Genomic DNA, 27,353 nt, shown 5'->3' with positions numbered 1-27,353 from the left:
TACGTACAGTATATATATTTAATATTAAAATAACAATTTACTTAATAAAGCGGTAAATAGTAAGTACAAACTCACTGCTTGCTAATCCACGTGAAAACCGGCAAGCAACTAATCATGGTTCGCTTTTGGAGCACGAACAATAGACGGGTCTAGACAAATAAAATAATTATTAAAAACATACCCTAACTCTAGAGAGTATTAGACACCACATAGGACTAGCACAAATAACATGTCGGAATTAAATAATCCAAAGCAACACAAAAATACCCAAAAGGTAATAAAGTCCAATTAATATAAGTCTATTGAGTTCTCGCTTAAAATCCAATTTATAAATATTATTTAATAAACTTTAAATAATAATTAATTTCCAAATAGTGGGTTAGCCGAGTTACTAATAACTACCAAGCTAACCTCACTTGTCGGGTGACCCAAGTCTAACCCGACTCAACACATTTATCAAATATAAACCCGAGTTTATATTTATAAAATAATAAACCATTTTAAAAGCAGAACTCAATAACTTAAATTTCAAGTAACCCAAGTTACAATCCAAAAACTTAATTAAATAAGTCTTATAAAAGTTCAGGGACTAAATTGTACTTTAGCCAATTAGGGACTAAACTGTACTTTTGCCAATTAGTGACTAAATTGTATTTTAGCCAATTTGATAGTTAAAATCAAATTAATTAATTTTGTTTATAATTAATACAAAATATAACGTTACTAATCAAAAACTTAATATAAATAAGTTTTACAATGTTTAGGGGCTAAATTGTACCTTTGCCACTTTTAATCTCGAAACCCAATATAATTACCCGAGTAATTATATTATCTTTAATTGCAAACAATTATTACTTATAAGTTAACAAATCAATTCAAACCATTGTAAAAGTTATTGTCAAACAAATGCTAAAAATCTAACTTAAGGATTTAATTGATTTAAGCAACACATTTTTGGTGACCAAACACGGCAATTGACCATCCTTTTTTATAAAAAACAGAACCATCCCCGCCCACCATGAAAGCTTAACCATAACACCATTTTCATGGCTATTGTAACATTTCTCAAACAAGATTTCAACCTTCAAAACATAATCAATTTACCAAGCTTTACAATTCAATCCATATCACTAATCCTAACCTAACAATAACTCAAAATCCCAACCATGTAACAGTTTCATTTCGACGAAAGGAAACGAAAGAACCCGAATCAATCCTTATTGATTTCTTTCAAAATTCCATAAGTTAAAAGCCAAACGTTTAACAATCAGTAAGCCACGAGATTATAAACACCAAGGATGAAAAAATCAATCCAAAAGAAATGAAAGAATCACGGCAGAAACCATAATCTCAAGAACAGTTAAGGCAATTCCAAAAACGGAAACCGTACGGCGAATGGAACGAGATCGATAGCGTACCGTTCAACGAAAACGAGGTGGGGGATCGAAGGCACACGAGTCTAGAACGTCTAGAAACAAACGGTATCGATTTCGATCTAAAAACGAGAGAGAACGAATCAAATTACGGAATGCCGTTCAAAACCGAAAACTGAAATCAATGGAGTTTAAGAACACATACAGGACAACAACTTTGGAAAGGATTTTGGAGCGTTAAACTTCAGAGAAAAAGTGAACGGAAGACGGCTATGGATTGTCTGCAGTGAGGAGAATGAATTAGGGTTTTTGACGGATTAGTGCCTACGAAAATTATAAAATTCCATTCTAGTGTCTGTGAAAAAATTAATTCCAATTTAGTGCCTGGTGGCAATCCGCGATCTAGAATTGCGGATTGCCCTTAATTACTAATTAGGGGCAATCCGCAATTCATGAATGCGGATTGCATTCTCAAATTATGGCAAACATTGTTATTTGATGCTTAACTTAAACCAATAACTTATTTATTCCTTCTTATTTTTGTCTTTATTATCAATAGGAAATATGATTAATGATCGCATCAATCCTTCATTTCTTTAACTTATACAATATTTCTTTTAAATATTTCTTTTAACTTAACGATCAAATACTCAATTAAATTCGATTATTTACGTATTATTTAAATGTAAAATTAATATATAGGTGTTCTGGGAAGTAGGTCGTAATTGTAGGAATTTAAAATTTAACTTTAGGAATTTAAATTTTAATAATCGGTTTTGAACGGAACAAATGAAATTTAGAAGGTAAATATATCAAAATTAATATATCAATGTACACCTCTAAATGTAGAGTCAAAAGTTTTGGATAAAACCTCGAAATTAAAATGTCAAAATTTGAAAGTTTCGACGTAATATGGAAGCATATAAGTTAAGAAATATATATAATAAAAAAAAGAAAAAAAAGGTTGGTTTAATCTCTAAATTTTTTCGCCTCACACATAAATTATATTTTATATATATATATATATATATTAATTTATATACTTCCATATTACATCGAAATTTTTATATTTTGACATTTTAATTTTGAGGTTCTATTCGAAACGTTTGACTCTACATTTAGAGATGTACATTGATATATTGATTTTGATATATTTACCTTCTAAATTTCATTTGTTCCGTTCAACACCGATTATTAAAATTTAAATTCTTAAATTTAAATTTTAAATTCCTACAATTACGACCTACTTCCTAGGACACCTATATATTAATTTTACACTTAAATAATACGTAAATAATCGAATTTAATCGAGTATTTGATCGTTAAGTTAAAAGAAAAATTTAAAAGAAATATTGTATAAGTTAAAGAAATGAAGGATTGAGGCGATCATTAACCATATTTCCTATTGATAATAGAGACAAAAACAAGAAGGAATAAATAAGTTATTGGTTTAAGTTAAGCATCAAATAGTAATGTTTGCCATAATTTGAGAATGCAATCCGCATTCATGAATTGCGAATTGCCCCTAATTAGTAATTAATGGCACGCCACTCAATCCGCGATTTTAGATCGCGGATTGAGTGGATCCAAGCACTAAATTGGAATTAATTTTTTCACAGGCACAAGAATGGAATTTTATAATTTTCGTAGGCACTAATCCGTCAAAAACTCGAATATAACTAGGTCGGAATAGGTTAGAACGAAGGACGAAAATGCCCCCACGCAAGGGTTGAAAAGTTTCGAACGAGAATAGTCTTTCAGGCCTGATTCTCGTTCGAAACTGTTCGAGACCAGGCCTCAAATACAATTCTCGTTCGAGAATCATAAAATTCTCGAACGAGAATCTATCTTTTTTTTTTAAATAAAGTTTAAAATGGTTGAACCTAGATCAACCCCAATCCCGAACCAACTCGAATCAAACCGCTATCATTGAAGTTACTTCAAAACGACCGGAATTGTCGAAAATTATCGAAAAATAATGTAAAATTTTATGGGATATTATAAATAATTAAACTAATTTTTTTATTTTATAAATAATTGATTGATAACTATAAAATTATTAATTAGGTTTTTAATTAATATTCCCTCCGTTTTTAAATAGTTGTCCCTTTAAGAAAGTTTTTTGTTTCATAATATTTGCTATTTTAGAAGGTCAAAAAAACATCTATTGCTATTTTTTTCATATATATTATTCATTAATTCATTAAAAAAATACAAAATATACAAATAATGATTCATGATAATTAATATGAACAAATTTCAAAAAGTATTAATTTAGTAAAGATACTTATAAATTTAGACATTTTTATTGTCTTCTTAATTCGTGTGAAAATGGCTAAAGCGACAATTATTTTAAAACGGAGGGAATACCTAATTATCGAGAGTTATTTAATAATTTGACTGTTCCTCTGTATAAACTTTTATATACTATAGACATAGATTAAAATGCATGCCTTTCAATTGGAATATTATTTTTGTGCTGCGTAGACGCGTGACCCTTTTCTATCCATTAGTTTTTAAATTCTACCAAAAGTGTGGCATCATCAAATATTTGATCTTGCAACATTACTATCTAAAAATAAATTAAATTTATTATATTCAATATATCTTTGAAAAGAAAGATGTTTGAATTTCTTATAAATACAAATATTATTAACCTTTTCTAACATAAATTAAATTTACTACTTTTAATTTATCTTTTTTTTAATAATTGAGGGAGGGGGAGCGCTTGTGGAAAGAATTGAACTTACAACCTTAGCAGTTTTCTGCTGAGCGTTTATACCATTTGAGCTACATTTCATTGGTTATTTTTAATTTATCTTCTCAAAGAAAGATGCTTGAATTTCTTATAAATACAAACACAATTTAATATTTACACTTTCGTAACTTCTTAAATTACGTAAATTTTACTACTTATTAGGATATTTTTTTATATGTAATTCTTGGCAAGCAATATTTTAGCTAAGTTAGAAGTATCTTATCTAAATTAAGCAATATTTTAGCTATTTTAAAAGTATTATTGGCGTTTGATAAAACTGAAAATTAAGTGCTGAATTTTAAGTGCTGAATTTTAAGTGTTGAAAATAATAATCGCTGATTTTTTTAAGTGCTGAATTAAATAAGTCTGTTTGATAACTGCAATTCTGCAATTACTGAATACTATTGAAATTATTATATTTGCATATGAAACCTTTAAAAATTAACTATTTTAAAAAAATTACTAAATACAAATAATTTTTAAAATATAAATAAATAATATTTAAATAATATTATGAATATTACACATATTATAAATAAAAATTATATATTTTAGTTGAATATGTTGATAATCAGTCCTTAAAGATATAATGATGCACCCTTTTAACTTGAGAATTAGTCCTTAAAATAAATAGTAGTTTTTAAACCTCTGAAAAACCGTTTAAATCTGATAATTAATGTTATGTGTTACAAACGAAAGTCCAAATAATACTTAAGAGCGAATATATTAAATAAATGACATATATACTAAAAAAATAAAAATAAAAATAGAAAATAAAATATTCATAATGAAGAATATAGTAATTTGCAAATTTTAGTGTCGATTTAAGTATAATACGCTCACTATGATATTGAAAAGAATAAAAAAAATTAATATATATGAGATAAAATAATTTTATTCATGAGTAATAATTAAAAATACTAAATATATAAAATTTATTGAATGATAAAATTAATATTTAATAATTTAATATTTTCAGTAAAAAAAATAAGTCAAAATTTTTGACTTATTATTTTAAGTGGTTTGTGACTTAACTGAATAAGTTAAGTTGAACTTTTTTGAGTTATCAAACCAACTTAAAACAATTAAGTGCTTAATATATTAATTTAAGTAATAAGTTGGGTTATCAAACACCTCCTAAATTAGTTTGATAACCATTTTAAATGAATCCCATGATTGAGGATTTAAATACTTTATAAATAGAGAAAATTATATTTATGCACAAAACTTCTATTTGTACTCAAATAGTAAATGGGTTTTGTGGTACTAATTGATAATAAAGAAACAACTCTCGCTAAGATGGTAGTTGATGAAAAAGAATCATGATTTATGATTTTTCTTATTATTTTCTCTAAAATTAACTAATTAATTTTAAAAAAATATTTTGTAAAAATTTGAAAATCAATTCATTAATATATTTTTATTTAACCTGCAAATTTTGCTATAACAGGTTACAAATATTAGGTTGATATAAAACAAGCAAGTTTAAATATTTAAATGAACATAATAAAAATATGGTGCAATTTTTCCTTGAAAAAAAAAGGTATTTTCATTTTCATATTCAATTTTAATTTGGTATTAAAAAAAATTGACAATTTTTAACAGTTTGCCCCTAATTAATATTTCTCATAGGTCACTGAGATGTCACGGATTTCTCATACGTCACTGATGAGATGTCATGGATGTAATTATATCTGCCACTATTTAATATTTTAATTTTGTATTATAATATTTTAATTCTCTTAACACATGTTCCCAATTGTATACTAAATATAATATAAGTAAAATCAACAAATAACAAAAAATATTATTCTATAAAACTTGGAAAAAATTTCACATTTATACAATTTAATACGACTACATCATTCTTTCTTAACTTAAATGATTAAATTATACTCACCTTGAATGATTAAATTATACGACTGACATCTATCAAACAACGATCAATATCATCTTATACATCCAATACGACATACAATATGATTCAAACCTTAACAAACTCAAACGGTATACAAAATACAATATGATACAATCATACTAAACATCAGAGTATAAGCGATACAATCAAACTGTTTTTCAGATACAACATATCACTAGGACTCGACAACTGCAGCTCTATCGATTGAAATCTTCTTTTCCTTTTCATATTTCAAAAGTACTTCTAGAACAAGAATAAAAGTCCGCCATACCAAAATGCTATTTACCTGAAAAGAAAACACTATGGGAGGATCAATCGACACAGAGTGAGTTCACATTTACTTACGATATTATACAAAATAAATTTGCATAAACATATGACAAAACAATCCAAACATTAGATCCGATCAAAACCCTAATATTAAACTTATAACATAAACGAACTGAACTACTTCAAAACCTATCATCACAAAACTTCGTTAATTTAAATGGTAAGGTCCCGAGATAATTCCACCGAGTTAACCAATACCATGTGGCATAGTCTCGAGATAGTTCCACCGAGTTAATTCATACCACTTCTCAAATCAACGATCAAGATGAGTATCGGGATAGTTCCACCGAGTTAATTGTAGTGGGAATAAAAATTTGATCCTATTGGGAATATATAAATGATAAATTGTTTTTTTTATCAAAAATTTGAAAAGGATCATTTTGCAAATTAAATAATTTTTGAAGTATTTAAATTTCAATTAATTAATTTTATTTTATATATTTAAATTTAAATTTTAAAATAATTTTTACAATTATTTGTTTAAATTAAAGTGAAATAAAATTTAAATATATTTTAATTCTTTTTAATTAAAATTCTACATAATTAGTTGCAAGTGATAATGTTCAAATTTTTATTTTATTTTATTAAAAAATTATTTTATTTTATAATCTAGACTTGTAAAAGCAGTAGTATTTTTTTCTTAAATTAAATTGTTCATCTGGTATAATAAATGCATCAGACATGTTTATATGAAGTGCAAATAGAAGGTTTATATAAAGTACATGTCATTCATTGAAAGGGGTTATGTATAAATATAATCTGCCGCAGCCCCTACTTGCAATTAACAAATGTTTGTGGTCAAATTCGGTCCACATAAATTCTGGCCAAATAACTTTGCCCTTCTTTTATTTACTTAAATATTGTTTTTCCGTAAACATGGTACCCGAACTGGGCGCAAAGAATCAAAAACGTCCAAATTAGTAAAACGGGATCACTTTTATCCTGAACTTATCAAATTTGGTACAAAACCCCCCCCTCCCCACTCTCACCTAAGAGAGTGAGCCACACTCTTTGGTTTTAGAGGTGGTTTTTTTTTTGTGCTTTTTACTCAAATAACCAACATTCAAGTTTGATTTACTTTTATACTGACTCATATTTGACATTTTAAAACTAACATACAAAAAAAAATATTACTTTTATACCATTCATATAAATAGAAGGCCTAATGTCTTAAAAAAAACTCCGACCTTTTAGCCCCTTTTCAATCATACCCTGACGTTGAAAATTTGTCAATTTTACCCTAATTTGCATTTTTGTGTTTCAATTGTACCCTGAAAAATTAAATTAACGTCTGCGTTTGGAAATTTGTTTAAAACATTCTCCATGTCTCGCATATATTAATTTTATATTTTTAAAATTTATTTAAATTTAGTTAAATTAATTAAGAATTTAAATTAGTGTTAATTTGATTATGGTTTTTAGTTAGTTTTTAAAAATAAAGGAGTATTTGTACTTTTTTGAATAAAAAAGAATTTATTTCATGTTTAAACTTAATTAATTGAATGATTTCATCATTTAAGTAAAAAAAATAACAAAAGTTAAAATATTGGGGTACAATTGAAAACGGAAAATTTAAAAGTGGGTAAAATTGACAAATTTTCAACGTCGGGATGGAATTGAAAAAAAGTTTGAAGTTGAGTGGTTTTTGAGTGATTAAGCCTAAATAGAACCCTAATAGCACAAACCCTCATAAACAAGATTATTTTCTCTCTCTTCAGATTTCTCTCTCTTTTCTCTCTCAACTCACCTTTTGTTCTTTGCATCAATCTGCCTCCGCAGTTCCATTTTCGTCGTTCTGCCTCCGCTGTTCCGCCTTCGTCTCGCCGTTAGCTTTCTTTTATCGTTTTGGTTTCAGATCTGAAATTTTTGTTCTTTTTTTTATTTTCAGATCTGTAATTTGTTTATTTATTACTGTTTTTTCACCATTAAACATGTATAAAGAGTATCTTTAAAAAATCTAATACTCATTTCATGTTATGTAGAATAATTTTATGATTTTATGGAATAAAATTATGTTATTTCTGCAAATTTTTTGTGTTTCTGCGCTTTTTTATTCTACATAACGATTTCTTGATGATGATTGATTGCTGAATTATTGTAATGTTACAGTATTGTTGATTTTATGCTGATATCAACTGATTGTTTTATATTTTAACATTGAAAAATAAGATAATATTGTCTGCGAAATTAACTAAACAAATTAAATTAAATTAAATTGAGACTAGAAAATGATATGGTAGAATCAAGGAGAAAACATATAATAATGTTGAATTATTGTAATGTTACAGTGTTGATATTGTGTTGATTTTTGGTTGATATTTTGTTGATTTTATCATCGGCGAAGAAGACAATAATGATGTTAAATTATTGTAATGTTACAATGTTGATCTTATGTTGATATTGTGTTGATATTATGTTGATATTTACTTGATTTATTAACATTAACAAAAAAGAACACATTATATGTAAAATAAAATAAAAAATTTGAAATCGAATTGAAAAAATGTTAAAAAAATAAAAATTAGTGCAAAAAAGATTAAAAAATTTAAATTAGTGAATTTATTACATATGTTGATTTCCTGTTGATTTCCTGTTGATTTCATGTCGATATTAAAACTGACGAAAAACATCAGCAGTAAAAAAAAGTCAAAATTAAAAAAAAATTAAAAAAGTTAAAAAAATTAAAAAAAAAATAAAATTAAAATATGTGATAAATATTAAGTGCAGGAATATAATGGTGAAAAAAAATTAAAAATGATGAAAGAAAATGATGGAAAATGTTAATTAATATAAAAAGTAAAGTTTTTTTCAAAAAGTAGGCTAATAATCATGGACGGTCCTCGATCTTTGCACCAAGCTTCCCTAAACCCCCTCACCTTTCAAAAGCTTCACTAAACCCCCTGACCTTTATGGCGGCGCCATTCACGGCCCTTCTGAAAAAAAAAACACAGAATCGCGGCGCCGCCAACGATTTAATCGTTTGCATGCGTTTTCCTCGCCACCTGTCGACCCACGTGACCTGTCCTCTGTTAGTGGCAACAGTTCCTCCCTCTGACATGCCGGTTGACTTTTCAAATTTTAAAATCAAAAAAAAAAAAATTAACCGCTCGGTAACTTTTATCTCTCTTTCATCTTCTTTCTGACATACTCTTTCATCCTTCTCTTCCCTTTTTTCTTCTGAAACTCCTTCTCTTCCCTTTTTTCTTCTGAAACTCTCATTTTCACACCGCCATTGTTTCTTCGATTGCCTGTTCATCTTCCGTGCTTTCTGTGTTTTTGCATTGTGAAGAAGAAAAAATAACGAAGGAACAAAACATAAATTTAGAGTGAGAAAGATTGATTTTTACTCTTGTTATCTGGTTCATGTGGTTTAGGGTTTGATTAACGTGGTGTATTTACGCTCTCTGTGTCACAGGTTTTTATAGTGAAAGAATTACAAAAATGAGAAAGAAAGGAAAAGGAAAATCAAAGGAAAGAGAACGAACGGGACCACCTGGAACTGCTGGATGGGGTTTAATGGATGAGAGCGATAGTGACGAAGTGGTGGAAGGTATGTAGGACCACATAGTACTTTGGTTTCTGTAAATGTTTGTTATTCTATGCATTGATTTATTAGCCGCTTTTGGACATAGGACTACAAGTTGCTTTATGTTTGTTTACTGCTGTAGGACCACTAGTTGGTTTGATTTGTTTAATCTTTGTACGAGTTGTTTATTGTTTTCACGTTTCTGTTGGTTGGCATTTACTATTCTTTTTGTGTTGCTTGATGGTTGTTGGTGTGTTTAAATATTTGTCTGTTTGCAGTGTCACCAGGTTTTGAATTTTTTCAAATCAACCTTCATATTAATGGGGCATTGGGGGAATGGGGTTACCATGATGGGGAAGTGTTCACCGGCATTTATTCTGTGTCTAGTATGACTATGAAGAAATTAGATAGATGGGTGAAAAGAGAAAAAGTTGAGGGCTTAGTTGATTATTATTGGAAAGAAAAAGACAAGGAATTTCATGATTGGATTAGACCGATAAATCACGAAAATGATGTTATGGAAATGGCAAGTGCTGGGAAGAGGGATGGAGAAGTGGATGTCTATGTTAGGAAACTGACCGTTAAAGACATTGAGTCTTTAGTCCCTCCGCCCCCCTCGCCCCCACATGTTGTAATTGAGGAGATACCAAACCCCAAAGATTTAGCTTATGTGTATCCCACTCCCGTGAAAAAAGTAAGGGGTAAACCATTGGCTACCAAGGCTGGTGGGAGTAAACCACTGGGTACCAAGGCTGTGGGTGAAGGTCCTTCAGAAAGTGGGGGGTCATGGATGAGTCCATATGTAAGTGAATATGTAAGTGAAGGGGCTTCTATGGTCCAGGGAGATACGCAGGCTCAGGGGAATGAAGGGGGAGATTTTTTGGGACAAACTGACACTGGGAATGATGAGGTTGCTGGTGAGCGGGCAAATGAAGAGGCAAGCGTTCAGATGGCTGATGAAGATTGCCATGATAAGGGGGATGGGGCTGCTGAAGATTGCCAACTTAATGGGGCTGAGGCTGGGGCTGAGGCTGGGGCTATGGATGGGGCTGAGGTTGAGGCTGGGGCTATGGATGGGGCTATGGATGGGGCTGAGGCTGAGGCTATGGATGTGGCTATGGATTTGGCTGAGGCTGAGGCTGGGGCTGCTGAAGATTGGCAAGTGAATGGGGTTGAGGCTGGGGCTGGTGAACAGCATGGGCCACAAGAGGAAGAAGTTCCAATTCAGGGGCCACATGAGGAAGCTCAGGATTTGGGGGCTGACGATGGGCCGCACATGGATGAGGGAGAGGGGCTGCATGATAAGGGTCCTACTCAACAAACTCAAGATGTGGACTTCGACAATTTCTTCCAGACCCAACATCAGCCCCCTTTTGAGGGTTTATTTGAGGACCAGAACAGGGAATTACCGCAAAGGCAAAGTGAAGACCAGCCACCGATGCCCACTGAAGAAGAGCTTCATTATTCACATGAATGGGTTGAAGATTGGGATGATGATCTAGATGAGTACATTGTGGATCCTGATTATGACATCTTGGATGGTGATGAAGATTTGACTACCGAGTTGAGGTCAAACGGTCAGTTGCCTGAAGAGAATGAACAGAATGAAGAGAACGAAGAGAATATTGGTGCTTCGCAGAACAGGGCTGGTGGGAGACCCAAAGGTAAAGCCCAATTTGAGTCTGGTGGTGTTGACAGAACAATTCACCAGGACACTGTGGGTGGTGATTCAGAGTACGTAGAGTCTGATGGTAATAGATCTATTTCAGATTCAGAAGAAGAGGGGGGGGAGGATTTTAATGTGTTTGATGAAGACCACGACCATGAGGGTCCAACTTTCTCTATTGGGATGTTGTTCACTGACAGGGAGCAGTTTAAGAAGGCCTGCCGTGAGTGGGGGATACACCACAGGTACCAACTGCACTTCCCTGTAAATGAGATAACAAGGGTGAGGGCAAAGTGCTACTCAAAGAGCAAATGTAAGTTCTACGTGTTTGCCTCAAAGCTGCACCTCAAAGATCCCAATGACAACACATTCCGAGTGAAGACCCTTGATCTGCGCCATACATGTCCTAAAGTGAGCAAAAACTTCCACCTGACTAGTGCAGTCCTCGCCGACAAGTACTTAGAAGAATTTAGAAACGAACCTGAATATAAGTCTGAAGTGTTTGTGAAGAAGATTCAGACGGACCTAAAACAATCAATAAGCATTCAGCAGGCAAGAAGAGCAAGAAGGGCAGCATTGGACAAATTGGAGGGTGATGAAGACCGGCAATATGGGAAGCTGTATGATTATAAGAGGGAGGTTTTGAGAACCAACCCAGGCAGCACGGTGGAGTTTAAAGAAGCAAGGGGGAAGTTCCAGGGAATGTATGTATGTTTTGATGGGTTGAAGCAGGCCTTCGTGAATGGGATGAGACAGCTTGTCTGTCTGGATGGGTGCTGGTTGAAGGGTAAATACGGGGGTCAACTTCTTTCTGCAACAGGGATTGATCCAAACGACTGTATGTACCCCTTAGCATATGCCTGGGTTAAAACGGAGAACACTGACACCTGGATGTGGTTTATTGGGCTACTATCAGCTGATCTGCACCTTACGAATGCCGCTGTTTTCATGTCCGATAAACAAAAGGTACAATCCATGGTTGAACAATCTTAGTTGATTGTAGTTATCTTGATTAATGTGCTGTATTAGATTTTTTACATTAAGATCAGGGTCCTTTGGTGAATAATGTACAAACTATAGGGTGTGTTATTGATTGCATGGGTGATTATATTTCGTGCGCTTGTGCAGGGTTTGTTGAATGCTGTGAAGGAGTTGTTCCCATATTCAGAGCATCGATTTTGCTGGAGGCATTTGTGGGCCAATTTCAGGAGCACATTTCACACGCAACACATGAAGCCCTTCATCTGGAACATTGGAACAGCAACATACAAAGCAGCCATGGATAGAGCAATGAAAGCTCTGGAAGACAAACATGACGCTGGCTACCAATGGATCAAAGAGAGGGACAGGAAACACTGGTGTAGAGCGCTGTTCAAAGAGAAAGTCAAATGTGATATCCTCCTAAACAACCTGGCTGAAGCATTCAACAAGTACATACTTGCTGCAAGAGAGAAGCCAGTGTTGACAATGTTCGAAATGATAAGGACGCAGCTTATGAAGAGGATTAATGACAAGCAGAAGTTTGGGGGAAACATGGATAGTGAGCTGTGCCCAAAGATCAGAAAGAAGCTGGCTAAAATCATTGATTATGGTTGGAAGTTCACCGCAGATCCTGGTGGTAGCCCTCAGTGGCAGGTAGAGGGCCCAGGGGGCCAGTTCGTGGTTGATTTGGCTAACAGAACATGCACATGTCGAAGGTGGCAGCTTAGTGGAATCCCATGTTCGCACGCTACACCATGCATATATGGAAATAATCAACGGCCTGAAGAGTTTGTGGATGATTGCTACAGTGTAGCTACGTATCAGAGGGTATACAGCTATGTAATCAACCCTATGAATGGGCCAGACATGTGGGAAACAGACCCTGAGCCATTCAATATCATACTCCCACCATCCCCAGTACATAAGAAGAAGAGGGGCAGAATACCAACGGCCAGGAAAAAAGAGGCGGAGGAACTAGAGAAACAAAGGGTTGAAAAAGCCAAGGAAGCCGCTGCAGGTAGGGAAAAGTTGCCAAGGAAAGGAAATATGAGAATGACGTGCAGTTTATGTGGTCAATTTGGACACAATAAGAGGGGTTGCCTAAAGAGGAGTGGGGGTCAGTCAACTCATGAGGTTGGTGGTCCGTCAGCTGAAAGAGTGCCTGGTGGTCAGTCTGCTGAAAGAGAGCCTGGTGGTCAGTCTGCTGAACGATAACATGTGCTTCATGACTCTCCAGTCACCCTCCGCTGGATGATGGATGTAAGTGAATGTGTGGTTTTATTGTTTTTAGTTTTTTGGTTTATTATTCCATTAATTTTTTTTTCGGTCTGTGTCTTTCCATGGCAGGGTACAAGTCAAGTCGTTTATAGGTCACCGAGTAGACGTGACACCTTTCCATTTGTGGATCAAGCAGTTCCGGCGGAACCTCCGGTTGCTGACCAAGGCCAACCAGACCAGAACCACCCAGGTGATGCAGAAGAGAATGCCTTCAACAGCCAACGGAGCAGTGTTGAAGATGGAGCTCCGTCCCAACCTATCCCGACGCAAGCTGAAAAAGGAAAAGGGAAGCGGAGAGCTAAAGATGTTCCCTCTAGATACATGAACATCCTGAGGAAGAGATCCAAAAAAACGTAGTGCTGGAACATGGATTAGTGGTAGTTATTTTGTTAATTATTATTGTGGTGCACATAGGCAGTATTTTGAACCATGATTTAGAATGTTTTGAGCCACAATGTTGTGGTAGTTTTAGGAATGTTATGTTATGAAACTTAGGAATGTTATGTTATGAAACTTAGGAATGTTATGTAATTAATTCATGAATCAGTGTACAGACATGAAAATTCTTAATATAAAAGTACTCAACTAAAGACTTCAGAATCCAAAATAACACCAGAAAAGTTGAGTTACATAATAAAACGATCAATTACATAATAATATGGTTAAAACAGTCATTCTCCAACAACCACATAAGCTTACAAACAACCATTCTAAAAAGTTCATAAGATAATAAGTACACTGGCAATAAGACAAGTTTCACAAATGCTTTATAAGCCTTCAGTTCCCCTATTTTTTTTCTCTAATCCGAGCAGCTGTGAGTTCATTCTTCAATTCTCTAATCTCCATCTGCAGTCCCCTATTTGCAGCATACAAGTCTGTTAGCTCCAGCTCCATCCCCTCAATTTTGTTAGCAGCTTTAATAAGCTCGTCCTCCACTTCAATTGCATCAATTATACTTGCTCTGTCAATCAAATGCTTCAGCTCGAATACATCTCCTCTGAGCTTTTCCCCTTCTTTTTCTGTAGCTCTCCATTTGATTTCTTCATAGTATACAACATGTGCTTCAGGTGAGGAGCATATTCCTCGTCATACCACATGAAGAAGGGGCATCGATTCACCCGCATCTATACACAACAGTTGGCTTTAGAAAATGCCATATAAAAAATACAAACACATTGAATCAACACAATCTCTAAAACTAATAAAATCCACACGAATCGAATCAGAAATCCCTAAAATCACAATGAATCGAGTCAGAAACCCTTAAAATTACAAACCCTAATATCCAAATGACCCAAATCAGAAACCCTAAAATTACCGTTTTACAAACCCTAATATCCAAATGACCCAAATTAGAAACCCAAAAAATTGCCGTTTTACACAAGAAGAAGAATTTCATACAACTAACCTTAGCATTTGGACATCGAAAGAATCGCCTCCCAGGATGCTTTTCAGTCCAAGACACCATGACCTTCGCCTGCAATCCGCATTTGCATTTAGGAACATTGCACACAGGGAATCCATCTACATAATCCTCTTCTGAAAATCCTTCGGCCATAATTAGGAGATCGACACAAGAAAGAACCCTAAAATCGACACAAATGGAAAGGTGTCACGTCTATAACAGTTTATAACAGTTTATGTCTGTCTATTGTTTTTTAGCAACCATAAGGTCAACCTTTTATATAATCAACTAAGGTACTTATGCTATGTTTTAAATATCGGCCACGGTCCTCATTCTTTTATTTCAGGATCAACCACGGTACTTCAACTTTTAATGAATTATCAATTAACGTACTTAACCTTGATAATTAAAACAATAAAGGTTCGTTAGAAATTAAAAAAGGGACATCTGTCACACCTGACAACAAAAAGCAAATCTGAACCCTGCATAAATGAAGGTGCAACACATTATTCAACTGAACACTCAACCCCTTTCTGAAAACCCTCGTCTCATTTTTTTTCTAATCAGCCTTCCCATAGATCTCCACTCCCAAGACATAACGACAATGGAAGGACAAGCTAAACAAGTTGTGTGCGACTGTGGAATTCCATGCCGTATGCAGATTTCCTCTACCGAACGAAATCCAGGACGGAGATTTTACGGCTGTTCGAAGAGAAATGTAAGTATTTTAGATTTTACGGCATTTCGAAGAGAAATGTAAGTATTTTTTTAAAACTTAATCTTCCTTTGTTGCCATTTAACTGTCGTTTGACCTACACTACACAGAATCAATGCGATTTTTTTGCGTGGGTGGATAACGACATGGCCTATCAGATGACGATGGTCAGGAATTTGAAAAGTGAGCTTAATGGCATGACTGAAGAACGCAACAAAGCTCTACTGGAACTAGTTCGTGCCCATACTCAGGTGGCAGCTAAAACTGACGAACTGGAGCAACTTAATGAGGCCTTCGCGGGATTGAATGAGTCCATTGAGATGTACCACGAAGAAAATGTGCTTATGATCCAGGATAGTGGTCTGCAACTTATGGAGATAAACACTCTGAAGGAACACGTCAAGCTGATGGAAGTCAAGTGCTCAGACATGGAGAGGAAAAACAAGATCATGAAGCTTGGTTTTTTTGTGGCATTTGCAGTTGCCGGTTGCAGTTTATCCGTTGCTTGTTTGAAGAAAAAATGATGCATTTTCTATTAAGTGACAATGGCTTGTGTTTGTGCAGTGTTGTTAGTAAACTGCGTTCCAATAATTTTTTGTATTATCTTAAACTCATTTAATTTGCTTGTTGGGAAAACTTTGTGTGATTCAAAAATTTAAATTACAGTACTGTCGTTGATTATAAAATTTAAGTGCAGGTGCTGTCTTTCATAATTAAATATAAGTTCAGGTGCTGTCTTTCATAATTGGTCGAAATGTCAAGGGCTATATTAGACTTCACAGACAAATAAACCGCCAAAAAAATGAAAACTTAATGGCAAAGATTAGCAATGGGTTTTCCAAGAAACCCTTTCATTACACCCGTTCCATCAGTTGTATTGTTCCAATGCAGCCTCTTCGTTAACTACAACCACTAATTCATTACATCCACAAAGGGCATGTAAAGAAATTGAAGAGTCATGATGGTAACTTATTTAAATAGGCAACCACAGCAACTGATTCAACCATTTCAGAGTACACAAATTGTTCTTATTCTCAAAATAACCAGAAGATGTCCGATAATATTGTTGTGTCTTCACTTAATATGGAACTCATGGATTGCCCAATATGCTGTGAACCCTTAACAACTCCAATTATTCAGGTTTTTACCCATTTATTTATCTTTACCGTTTACTGTTATTTATTTCTGTAATTGTATTGTTTAATAATTGTATTTTTTCTGTAATTATATTTAGTGTGAAAATGGGCATGCAACATGCAACTCATGCTCGGAGAAGACTCAGAAGTGCCATTCTTGCACCCTGCCTATCAGAAGAATGAGGAACCGGATTCTTGAAGATGTTGCTGACTCTTTGAGAGTTTGTTGCTCGTTCAAGAATTATGGATGCCCAGCAACTGTTAGGTACCCCGAAAAGATCAACCACGAAAAGTTCTGTTCTTTCATAGAGTGCTCATGCCCCATTGAAGTTTGCAATGTCAAGGGAACCTCTGAAATGATTTATGCTCACTGTAAAGTGATGCATAAAGATTTTATGAAGCCGTTTGTTTTTGGTCGTCAATTTCCTGTTTCTGTTCGGCTGAATGATAATTTCTTTATTCTCCAAGAGGAAAATACAGACATTGTGTTTGTTCTGAACAACACAACGTGTTCTTATGGGAATATTCTTACAATCTGTTGTCTTGGACCGTTAGCAGCTGGATGCTGCCCCTATGAAATTGAAGTGAATGCCAACTCAAGTCACAAGTTTCACAGTACTACCCAGAACATTCAAGGCACCGGCAATTACTATCGTTCTTTTTCAGGGTTCCTTCTTGATAGTGACCACGAATTTTTTGCTGACGGTTTGATCAAGATGGAGTTTTGTGTTTATCGCGCACCGGAGCTTGCTTAAGAGGATGACTGGTTTATGTAGCATTGTTTATGTTTATTTTGGTTAATTTTGGTGAAGATGGATATTTTTGTTCTTGTTTTTGTTCTTGTTCAGGGTTAATTTTAGTGAAGATGGATGTTAATGTAATTTTTGTCTAAACGTTCTGAAATGTTTGAATATTTAATGAAGTGAATTATTATTCTTACTTTTATGCTTGTTTATATGTCTTTATGAATTATAGTTTACATGTTCTGTAAGTAATGTAAGTAATGTATGTTCTATATGTTTTATGTACATTTTTTTGTCCAGAGTAACAAATATCAGGGTCCACTGCTCAATCCATTTTAAAATGTCAGAGACCTTATGTGAACAAAAGTATAAGAATGAAAGACAGTGGTCATGCATGAACCATACATATTTCATTTTTCTAAAATTAAATTTATCAAATTTCCAACATATAAGTGTCTTTCAATAAAATAACATAATATCGGGAAATAATAAACAATGCTAAATTATGAAATAGCAGATATAAAAAACATATAAGTGTTTTAAAATAAAATAACAACATATCCGGAAAAACAAAACAACACTACATTTATTTGTTCTTCCATTTTTATTTGTTCTTCTGTTTTTTGCTGCACCCTTCTTCTGGACCTTCAGCCACATCAGATGGGCCTTCAGCAGCAGCAATCTCCACTTCCAAGGCTTCTACTTGGCCCTCATATTCAGTGCCGTACCACTCTAGCAACAATATTTCATCACCTGGATCTTCTTCAACTCCTGCAGCATCTTCAACTGCCTCCACTAGACCACCATCTTCTTCAATTTCTTTCAATTCTAACTTGGGTCCACTTTCAGGCACCAAATTATGCACATCATCAGAGGTTAAGTACCTAACGTAGACATCAACCACACCTTCTTTTAGTCCAGCCCTTGCCATCTCCTCAACATCTCTATCATGTTCAAGAGGTTTTATCCCTCGATGATAGTCCAACTCTTGCTGCCTCCAATAATACATAACCAGCCTCTGCACTCCAATTTTTTTGGCCCACAAATCAAGTCTATTCAGTGACAGTTGGGAAATGTCAAAACATCTTGCACACACCTCGTCCCACAAATAACCACCTTCTCCAAATTCTCCATCATAGTGCAGAACAATTTCCAGGATCTCAGAATCCACTTCCACAGTACGGGCTGTTCAAACAAACAATATAGAGACATTCATTCACAGACATTACGCAAAACAAATCAACAAATTTTACAACCAACTTGAGAATAACTCCCCCAAAAAAACATACCCATAAACCTAAAAATTTACAATAAACCTAAAATCACAATTTCAAGTACCCAAAAACACATACCCAAAAACCAACAAAATTACCCTAAACACTAAAATTAAAATTCGAACCTGGCCGTTTCTTCCCTTTCGTCTCATCACTGCCGAAGAAGATCTTTTCTTTTCCCATTATCTTCTTAGCCTGTTTTACCATATAAAGATATCAATACCAAAAATGTGTGCACATGACAGTAACTCTACAAAAATTGATCAACCATTTTTTTTCATACCCGGATTTGTTCTTCCTCGAAATGCAACGCAGGCGAACTACAGAACGAGACAAAATGAAGAGCAACCAAACGACGATGACAAACGTCTAGGTCAGAGGAGATGGGAAATCGAAAAAGACTGATTTCAAAAACAAATATAATGAAGAAGAAAGAGTATGTCAGAAGGTGAAAAAAGAGAGAGAAAATTAACTCAGTCGGTTAATTTTTTTTTTTTGATTTTAAAATTTGAAAAGTCAACCGGCATGTCAGAGGGAGGAACTGTTGCCACTGACAGAGGACAGGTCACGTGGGTCGACAGGTGGCGAGGAAAACGCATGCAAACGATTAAATCGTTGGCGGCGCCGCGATTCTGTGTTTTTTTTTCAGAAGGGCCGTGAATGGCGCCGCCATAAAGGTCAGGGGGGTTTAGTGAAGCTTTTGAAAGGTGAGGGGGTTTAGGGAAGCTTGGTGCAAAGGTCGAGGACTGTCCATGATTATTAGCCCAAAAAGTAGTATAAAAGAAAAAAAAGTTGGTATGAAATGTAAGGATTTAAAAGGGCTGGTAAAAAAGTAAATGTTGAAAAAAAAATAGTATTTCATATAAAAAGCCCTTTTTTTTTCCTATGTGGTTTTTAATGGTGAAATATTTAAAATGATCCTAATTTTTTTAATATTTTATAAATTAGTCCCTAATAATTAAAAAAAATTTAATTTTAAAATCTTATACATCAAAACTAAATTAACTAAAAATATGAAGGACTTTTTCATACTTTTTTATAAAATAATTTTAATTTTTTTAAAATTATAATCAGCAGCTGCCGGAAATCTTTTCCAGCAGCTGCTGAGTTCGTCTCTGAGAGACAAACTCAGTTCTATGAGACGAACCGACTCGAACCCAGATCTGGGTTCGCCGGAGAAATTGAGATGGGTGGCGGGTGGGTTTCGGGCGGTTGTTGTTGGGTTTGGGCGGTGGTTGATGAATTTTGGGTGGTGGTTGGTAGAGGTGGAGGAAGACGGATAGCGGCAGCGGTGGGGTAAACAAAACCCGATGAATTTATCGTTTTTAAAATTTAAATTAAAGTTTTAATTAAAATAGATTAATTAGGGTTAAATATTTAATTAGATTAAGTTAATTAGGGTTAATTGGAGTTAATTATGGTTAATTGGAGTTAATTAGAGTAAATTAGAATCTCACTCTCCAATTAGGGTGTCACATCAGCATAGGGGTGTTTTTGAAACGGTTTTGACAAATTCAAGGTAAAAGTGATCCGATTTTGCTAATTTGGACATTTTTGATACTTTGTGCCAAGTTCGGGGGTAAAGTGATCCTTTGTTCAATTTTATTTCCTATCAAAGTTAAACTCTTAATTATTGTGCAAGTTCCTCTACTTTTATAAGCGGAATGACCGGGCCACATTATTGAGATTATATTGGGCTTGTCCGTTGGTCAGCCTAATTTCCTCATAGTGGAAATTAGGCCCAGCACGTCAAAAGCCCTAAATATTCTCATCAGCACTACGCGGCCCAACCTTCATCTTTTTTACGCTCTGCTTCCTTTTTATTGCAAACCAGTACTTTTTTGTTCCCTTTTTTACCGTTAAACACATTTTAATTATCTCAGAGCTATTAATCCTTTCTCTTTAATCTAGGTGTTGTGTCTGTCATTGCATGTTTGAATTTCCTTCGTTTTCTCTGTTAACCGTTCCATTTCGTTTTTGAATTTTGTTTACTTAACTGCTTATCCACGATTACTTAGTGTTGTTCGTGTTCAGTTTTTTAATTTCATACTCGTTTTCTCAAAATGGTTACTACACGCTCAGTTTCTAAAAAAAATCCTAAATCTCCCTCTAAAATTCCTAAACGAAAGAATCTAGCGATGAAACGGAAGATTGATTTTGTGGAGAATGCAACTACTGAAATGAGAGTTTCAGATGATCATGACGATGATGACGACGATTTCCAGGAAGTTCTGATGCAAGTTAAAAAAAATGAAATCTAACTTCTCTGTTGGTGAGAGTTCTAAAACTATGAGAAATGTTAAGGTATTTTAATTATTTTGTTTGTTATATTTTTTTATTAATTGCATTTCATTTGTTATTTATTAGTTACTAATGTTGATATTTTGTGATTTCGAATTTTTAATCAAAAAATTGAATGCTTATGTGTTTAATTTACTCGTCTCTTTTTTTAGTATTGTTAATTTATGTTATAATTATCTTATTAGTTTCTAATGGTTATATGTCGTTAGTTTTGTTTTCTAATTTTTTTATAATATACATATATTTTGTATATAGGTTTGTTTTTGTTTTACTATGTGTTAGTTAAGAGGTTGTTTTCCATTCATTATTTTTATTACAAATGTTCTTGTCCAAATTTAGTTTTAATCATAGTTTACCTAATGTCTGTTAATGGGAATCTAGTTTTTACTTTATATTTATTGTAATGTTTATATGGTTTTCTATAGATTTTCTAATGATGTTTTTTCTTTTTGCTAAATTACATATTTTACTCTTTATATATTTATCATTTTTAATTGTACTTTTCAAGATTGGGACTATTTCATTAGGCCTGATGAGCATTTTCCCCACAAGATTCTTCATAATGCTGGTCTTTCTGTCATTTCTAATATCAAAAATCTTTTACAACCTGAAACTTTAGAAAGGTTTTCACAATCTGTTTTTGGATACTTTTTACGCATGAAAGAGTACAAACTTCAAGGGCAGTTGATTCACTGTTTACTACTTAGAGAAGTTAAACAGCCTGTTAAATATGAGTTGTGGATCAGGGTGTCAGGAAAGTTACTTAAGTTTTCAATCGACGAATTTGCTTTAATAACCGGTTTGAAAGTCAATGGCAGTGTTGATTTTAAGTCTTAGAATACTGTGTCTTCTGACTTCAGAAAAAACTGTTTTGGAAATGTAAGAAAAGTTTCAAAAAAGTTTTTGGAGGATAGCTTTGTTTCTAAGCGTTGGAATAACGAGGAAGAGGCTTTTCAAATGGCTGTTTTATATTTTATTGAGCTTTTTTTATATAACAACAAAGATGAGTCAAATGTTCGTGATAAGCATTTTGATCTTGTTTGTAGTGGGAAATTTGAAAATTATCCTTGGGGGAAGGATTTGTTTCATTTTACAATCGAGTATTTGAAAAGTAAACTGAGTACTTGGAAAAATTGTGATTTTTTAAAGAGAAAAGGTTCAAAAACTGGTCATCCTAGTTCCTCTAGATATGATGGATTCCCTTTGGCTTTCCAAACCTGGTTTTTTGAGTGTTGCCCTACAATTGAAAGCGCAGTTGCTTCTAGTTCAGGAAATGAAATTCCTCGTATACTGCGGTGGGAGGTGTTAGAGGTCCAAGAACGCTTGTATTTCTTGCGAAATCTGTTTGATCAAACTGCTGACCAGATATTTTTAATATATTTTTCTAGCTTTTACTTTAATATATATTTATCCAATATGTTTATGGTACACTGATGGTTAACTTTTAGTAACCATTAAGTTAATTGACTCAGTTTTATTATTTATATTCAGTTGCAATTAAACAATATACATCCCACTGGCGAGGAAAGGTCAGCGCTGGATTTAAAAGGTTTGTTTGTCAAAGGAAAGCGTAAAGTTGAAAATGAGCCAGAAGCGAGTGAAGGGGTTTCAATGAAAACTAAAATTCATAAATTGTTTTGGGATCAATCTAAGTTCTACCATGAGTTTCAGAATTTCAAGATGTTTGTAGAGACTCAGTTCTCTGGTATTAATACTCAGTTTGGTGAACTGAAAGATTTGATAAAAAATATTGTTGGTGGACAACCTATTGAGGTAATCACTTAGTTACTATTTTGTTTACAGTTAGTAAACCATGCTTTTTTGTTTAGTTTAATTATGTATTTACTTGTTTTTTATTGAAATGTTTTGCAGGTTGAAGATGATGAGAATGGTGTCAATGATTTTCATCGTAATGATGACAACGAGAAAGAGGAGGATAATAACAAAGTCAAAGATAATAAGAAAGAAGAAAGTGATGATGATGATGATGAAGAGGACGATGGTGTTGGTAATTTTGCTTCTGATTCCGTTGTGAGTGAGAGGTTTAATTATGAATATATGATGGAAGATGATGATATTGTTGGTAGTGGTGAAAAAAAATGTGATGAGGGTCACAATGTTACAAAAGATGGTAATCTTTATTAATATTTTTATTTTTTAAGTAAATGGTCTAATATCTATATTTTTACTAATAAAGTTTATATTTCTTTAAGGTATTTTCACTGCATCATGGTTCAACTTCCAATGTTGAAGAAGGCAACACTCAAAGTACTGTAGGTGTAGCAACTTCGTCTACATTAAATTCCATCAATCTTAGTGCCCTTGAGGAAGCTGCTGTTCTTAAAATGGAATTTGAAAAAGATTATGCTGTTCCTCCTGCTGAGGTTTTTATTACCAGTTTACTTTTAGTTTACCAGCTGTCTGCTAACGTTTTACTACTTTTAGTTTTATAATTTTATATTTTAGTTTACCAATAATTTACTTGTAGTTTTCTAATGGTTTACCAATTTTGTATTTTTAATCAGGCTGGTGAGAAATATGCAAATTATGATGGTGTTAACATCAACAATGAAAATGAAGATTCTGAAGATGACAATAAAGATAATGATGGTAATGACGATGATAATGAAAATGATGAAGGTAAGACTAAAGAAGATGGTAAGAAACCGGATGAAGACGAAGATAATGACAAGAACGATGGTTCAGGTCATGGAAATGTCGCAGGTCATGGAAATGTCGCTGATGATAGTGGACATGAGCAGCAGGGCGATGTTGATAGGGGCGAGAAAAAATCTAATGAGGGTCATATAGTTTTTAAAAAGGTTGACGGAGCTGTGAAATATAGCGGAAAGGTACTTTTACTTTCTAATTTTTAAGTAAATTGTCTGCTGTTTTTTTATATTGTTATTAATTTTTTTTTTCAGGGTTTCTGTTTTGATAGCGGTCCAAGTTTTAAGTTTGATGAATTAAGTAGTCAAAGTACCCTAGGGGCAGAAACCTGCTCTACTTTCAATTCTAGCGAACTTAGTGCCATTACGAAAGCTGCAGAGCTTGCTGAGAAAGAAGCTGCTGATAAGAAGTTGAGCCGTGAGCTTGCTGAGAAAGAAGCTGCTGATAAGAAGTTGGACCATGGCGTTGACGAGGATTTAGGATATGATGAGTCGTTACTGTCTGATATGGTCGATAAGATTGAAAAGGAAGCTACTCATGCCCTTTTGAAAAAGGAAGCTGCTGGTCTTGTTGAAAAACTAGAATCTGAGGATAATCGTTCCGAGGTATATTTTTTAGGTTGCTGTTTTTTTAATTTTTGTTTTCTTTATTATTCGCATATTAATACTTTATTAATAAATTTTTTATGCTTTTTATATAGATAAAGAAGGCATCTCTGAAAGAAATTGCTGTATATCGAGGCAGTCCATCTGAGGTAGTACTTGTTTTTTATATTTTTATGTTTTTGTTTTACTTTTTATTTTCTAAGTGTTTATTAGTGGTTTACTATTCATTATCACAATTTATATTTTTCTAAATGTTTTCTAACTGTTTACTATTCATTACCATAGTTATTTTATTAATACTAACTTTCATTTAATCATTGCATTCTCTTTTTCTTCTTAACTATAGCAAATTGCAAAGATTGCCTCTAAATTGAAAGTTGCGGATGTGGTGCCTCTATCATTTATTAAGGCTAAGCAGGATGTGATTCTTAAGAAGGGATTGGATCCTCTTGATTATGATGTTATCAGAGATACTTGTTATGCGGGACAGATGGAGTTTAGTAACTGGGTTGACGCTAAATTTGAGTAAGTCTTTAAGTGTGCTATGTTATTTTTACCAATTTTTGATAGAAGAAGTTGCTGAGTTTTAATAACTCGTTGAAATTTTTTTTCACCTTCTATCTGTTTTTATTTTTGTAGGGGAAGTTCTTATGAAAAAGGTTTCGACACTATCGAACCTCCATTCAATTATGGCGTGGAACATGTGGATAATAAAATTTGGTTTCATTCGCTTAATTACTCGGGTGCTTTCTTACAGAGTGGTGTAAGTATTTCTTTTTTTACCATTGCTGTTATGCACTAATTGTTTACTAATTGTTTACTAATTATTTACTAATTTTTATATTTAATTCTAATTTTACTTTTCTTACAGCATATCAACATCGTTATGTACTACATTCGTAAAAGAGCCAAGTATAGACCTGTTAATGATTTGCGAATTACGACAACTGATTGCCTCTTCGATGATAGAATGACTTCATATTATGTGGCATACTTGAAGACGAAGAAGTCTGAATCTACTTCAGTTTCTGAACGTAGTCTTATTGCAAAGTATATTTGTGGATACAATATGCTTTGCAATACGCATTGGAAGAATGTAGATGAGGTGTTGTTTCCTATGAACATGAAGAAGCAGAAGCACTGGATTTTGGGGCGTTTGGTCTTCAAAGAAAGATGCATATATGTGTATAATTCTATGAATTCAAATGTGGCGAGGAAGTCTGCAGTTGAAGCAGCCACAAAATATTCTGTTCTAATTCCACTTTTTTTAGCTCAGATGAATTTTTATGATTTGCGCAGTGACATTGATCTGAATTCTCAGCCTTATTTGAATAAGAATTCAAATGAAGCTTTCCGTATTGAAGTTGTGGAGGATCTTCCAACTCAAAAGGAAAGGTAGGTTTTCAAATTTATTATTTCTAAATTATGCAGTTTTGATGAATAATTCAATTTTATGTCTTTTATTCAGTGATTGTGGTGCGTTTTTGCTTGCTTTGCGGAGTGTTTGTGTCTGCGCAAAGAAATACCTTGTGATTTCAATATTGAGAATTATCGTGAGCGTGTTGAATTTCTGCTGTTCCGCTATGGCAATATGAAGATAGAGAGCAATATTGTTAGTGATGAGGAGGTTGAAAAGGAGGTCCCAAATCCAAAGAGAAAGGGGAAGAACAAGATCTGAACTCTTCATTTTATCCTAGTACTTTAAGTTTTTTATTTTGTTATCTGAAAAAGATCTAAATAATATTTGTTTTTTATTTTGTTAGGACTTTGTTTTGTATATAGGTTTCTAAACCTGTGAATGTTGAATGGTTACTGTTTTAGTGTTAGTAAATGATAATTGACTTATATTTTTAGTCTATACTATTAGTAATGTTTTGGTAACTAGTTAGTAAACTTATAATATCTGTTATAATTTTATAGGTATTAACTAACTAATATAGTTATATACTTTTGATATTGTTTTAGTAAATTAATAGTAAGCTAGTGATTTATAGTTAGTAATCTATTACAGCTATTGAATAAAGAATTTTTTAAGATTATATCATTATAAATATAAAATTAAATATAATAAAAAAGTTGATAGATTTAAATGAGATTAAAAATATTTTAAATTATTTTAAATTATAAAAAATAAATTTGTTAAATTAATAGTAAACTATTCGTTGATAGTTAGTAAACTGTTATAGCCATTGAATAAATAATTTTTTCAGACTAAATCATTACAAATATGAAATTAAAAAAGTTGATAGCAAGAGTGGAAGATATTCATTAATAAAAGGAAAATTGAATGAATTATAAATACATTTTAATAAAACTTTATAACAAATATTAAGAAACCTATTAGGAAACCACTAGTAATTTGTCTTTTTTACATTTATAAAACATGTACGTACACTTTAGTAATTTTGTAGCAATTTTTTTATTTACCACTTCCTGAACATGTAGTAACAATTTGACAAAATATTTTTTATAATTATTGAACAGAAATGATAATAATTTTTGATAAATATTTGGTAACTGTATGGTAACATAGTGGTAACTAGTTGGTAATCCTTTAATTTGTATGGTAACACAGTGGTTAGAATTATAAGAAAAAATCACAAAAAAAAGAAGAAATCCTTTAGTTGAGCCAAAATTCAATGAATTACAAATCAACTAATCAATGTATATAGGA

At 33.1% G+C, this 27,353-nt stretch overlaps 1 protein-coding gene and 2 long non-coding RNA genes across 3 annotated transcripts; 2 read left to right on the top strand and 1 right to left on the bottom strand.

The window, feature by feature from the left end:
• Nucleotides 1-9,603: 9,603 nt before the first annotated feature.
• On the top strand, nt 9,604-10,267 carry LOC126681815 (uncharacterized). Its single transcript, XR_007641387.2, has 3 exons — nt 9,604-9,705; nt 9,795-9,929; nt 10,184-10,267. It is a non-coding gene; the product is annotated as an uncharacterized LOC126681815 (long non-coding RNA).
• Nucleotides 10,268-16,898: 6,631 nt separating this feature from the next.
• Nucleotides 16,899-17,841, top strand: LOC126670986 (E3 ubiquitin-protein ligase SINA-like 10). Its single transcript, XM_050364672.2, has 2 exons — nt 16,899-17,090; nt 17,185-17,841. The coding sequence occupies exons 1-2, from the start codon at nt 17,001-17,003 to the stop codon at nt 17,839-17,841; spliced, it is 747 nt and encodes a 248-aa protein (XP_050220629.1). The 5' UTR covers nt 16,899-17,000.
• A 1,084-nt stretch (nt 17,842-18,925) lies between these two features.
• LOC126681819 (uncharacterized) lies at nt 18,926-19,435 on the bottom strand. The gene is made up of 3 exons (XR_007641388.1): nt 19,387-19,435; nt 19,229-19,298; nt 18,926-19,014 (listed from the first exon to the last, which is right to left on the bottom strand). It is a non-coding gene; the product is annotated as an uncharacterized LOC126681819 (long non-coding RNA).
• Between the last annotated feature and the right edge of the window lie 7,918 nt (nt 19,436-27,353).

The sequence above is a fragment of the Mercurialis annua genome, linkage group LG1-X (genome assembly GCF_937616625.2).
Source record: "Mercurialis annua linkage group LG1-X, ddMerAnnu1.2, whole genome shotgun sequence".
Taxonomy (NCBI): domain Eukaryota; kingdom Viridiplantae; phylum Streptophyta; class Magnoliopsida; order Malpighiales; family Euphorbiaceae; genus Mercurialis; species Mercurialis annua.
Note: the sequence above shows the minus strand (reverse complement) of the source record. Positions and strands in the feature narration are given on the sequence as shown.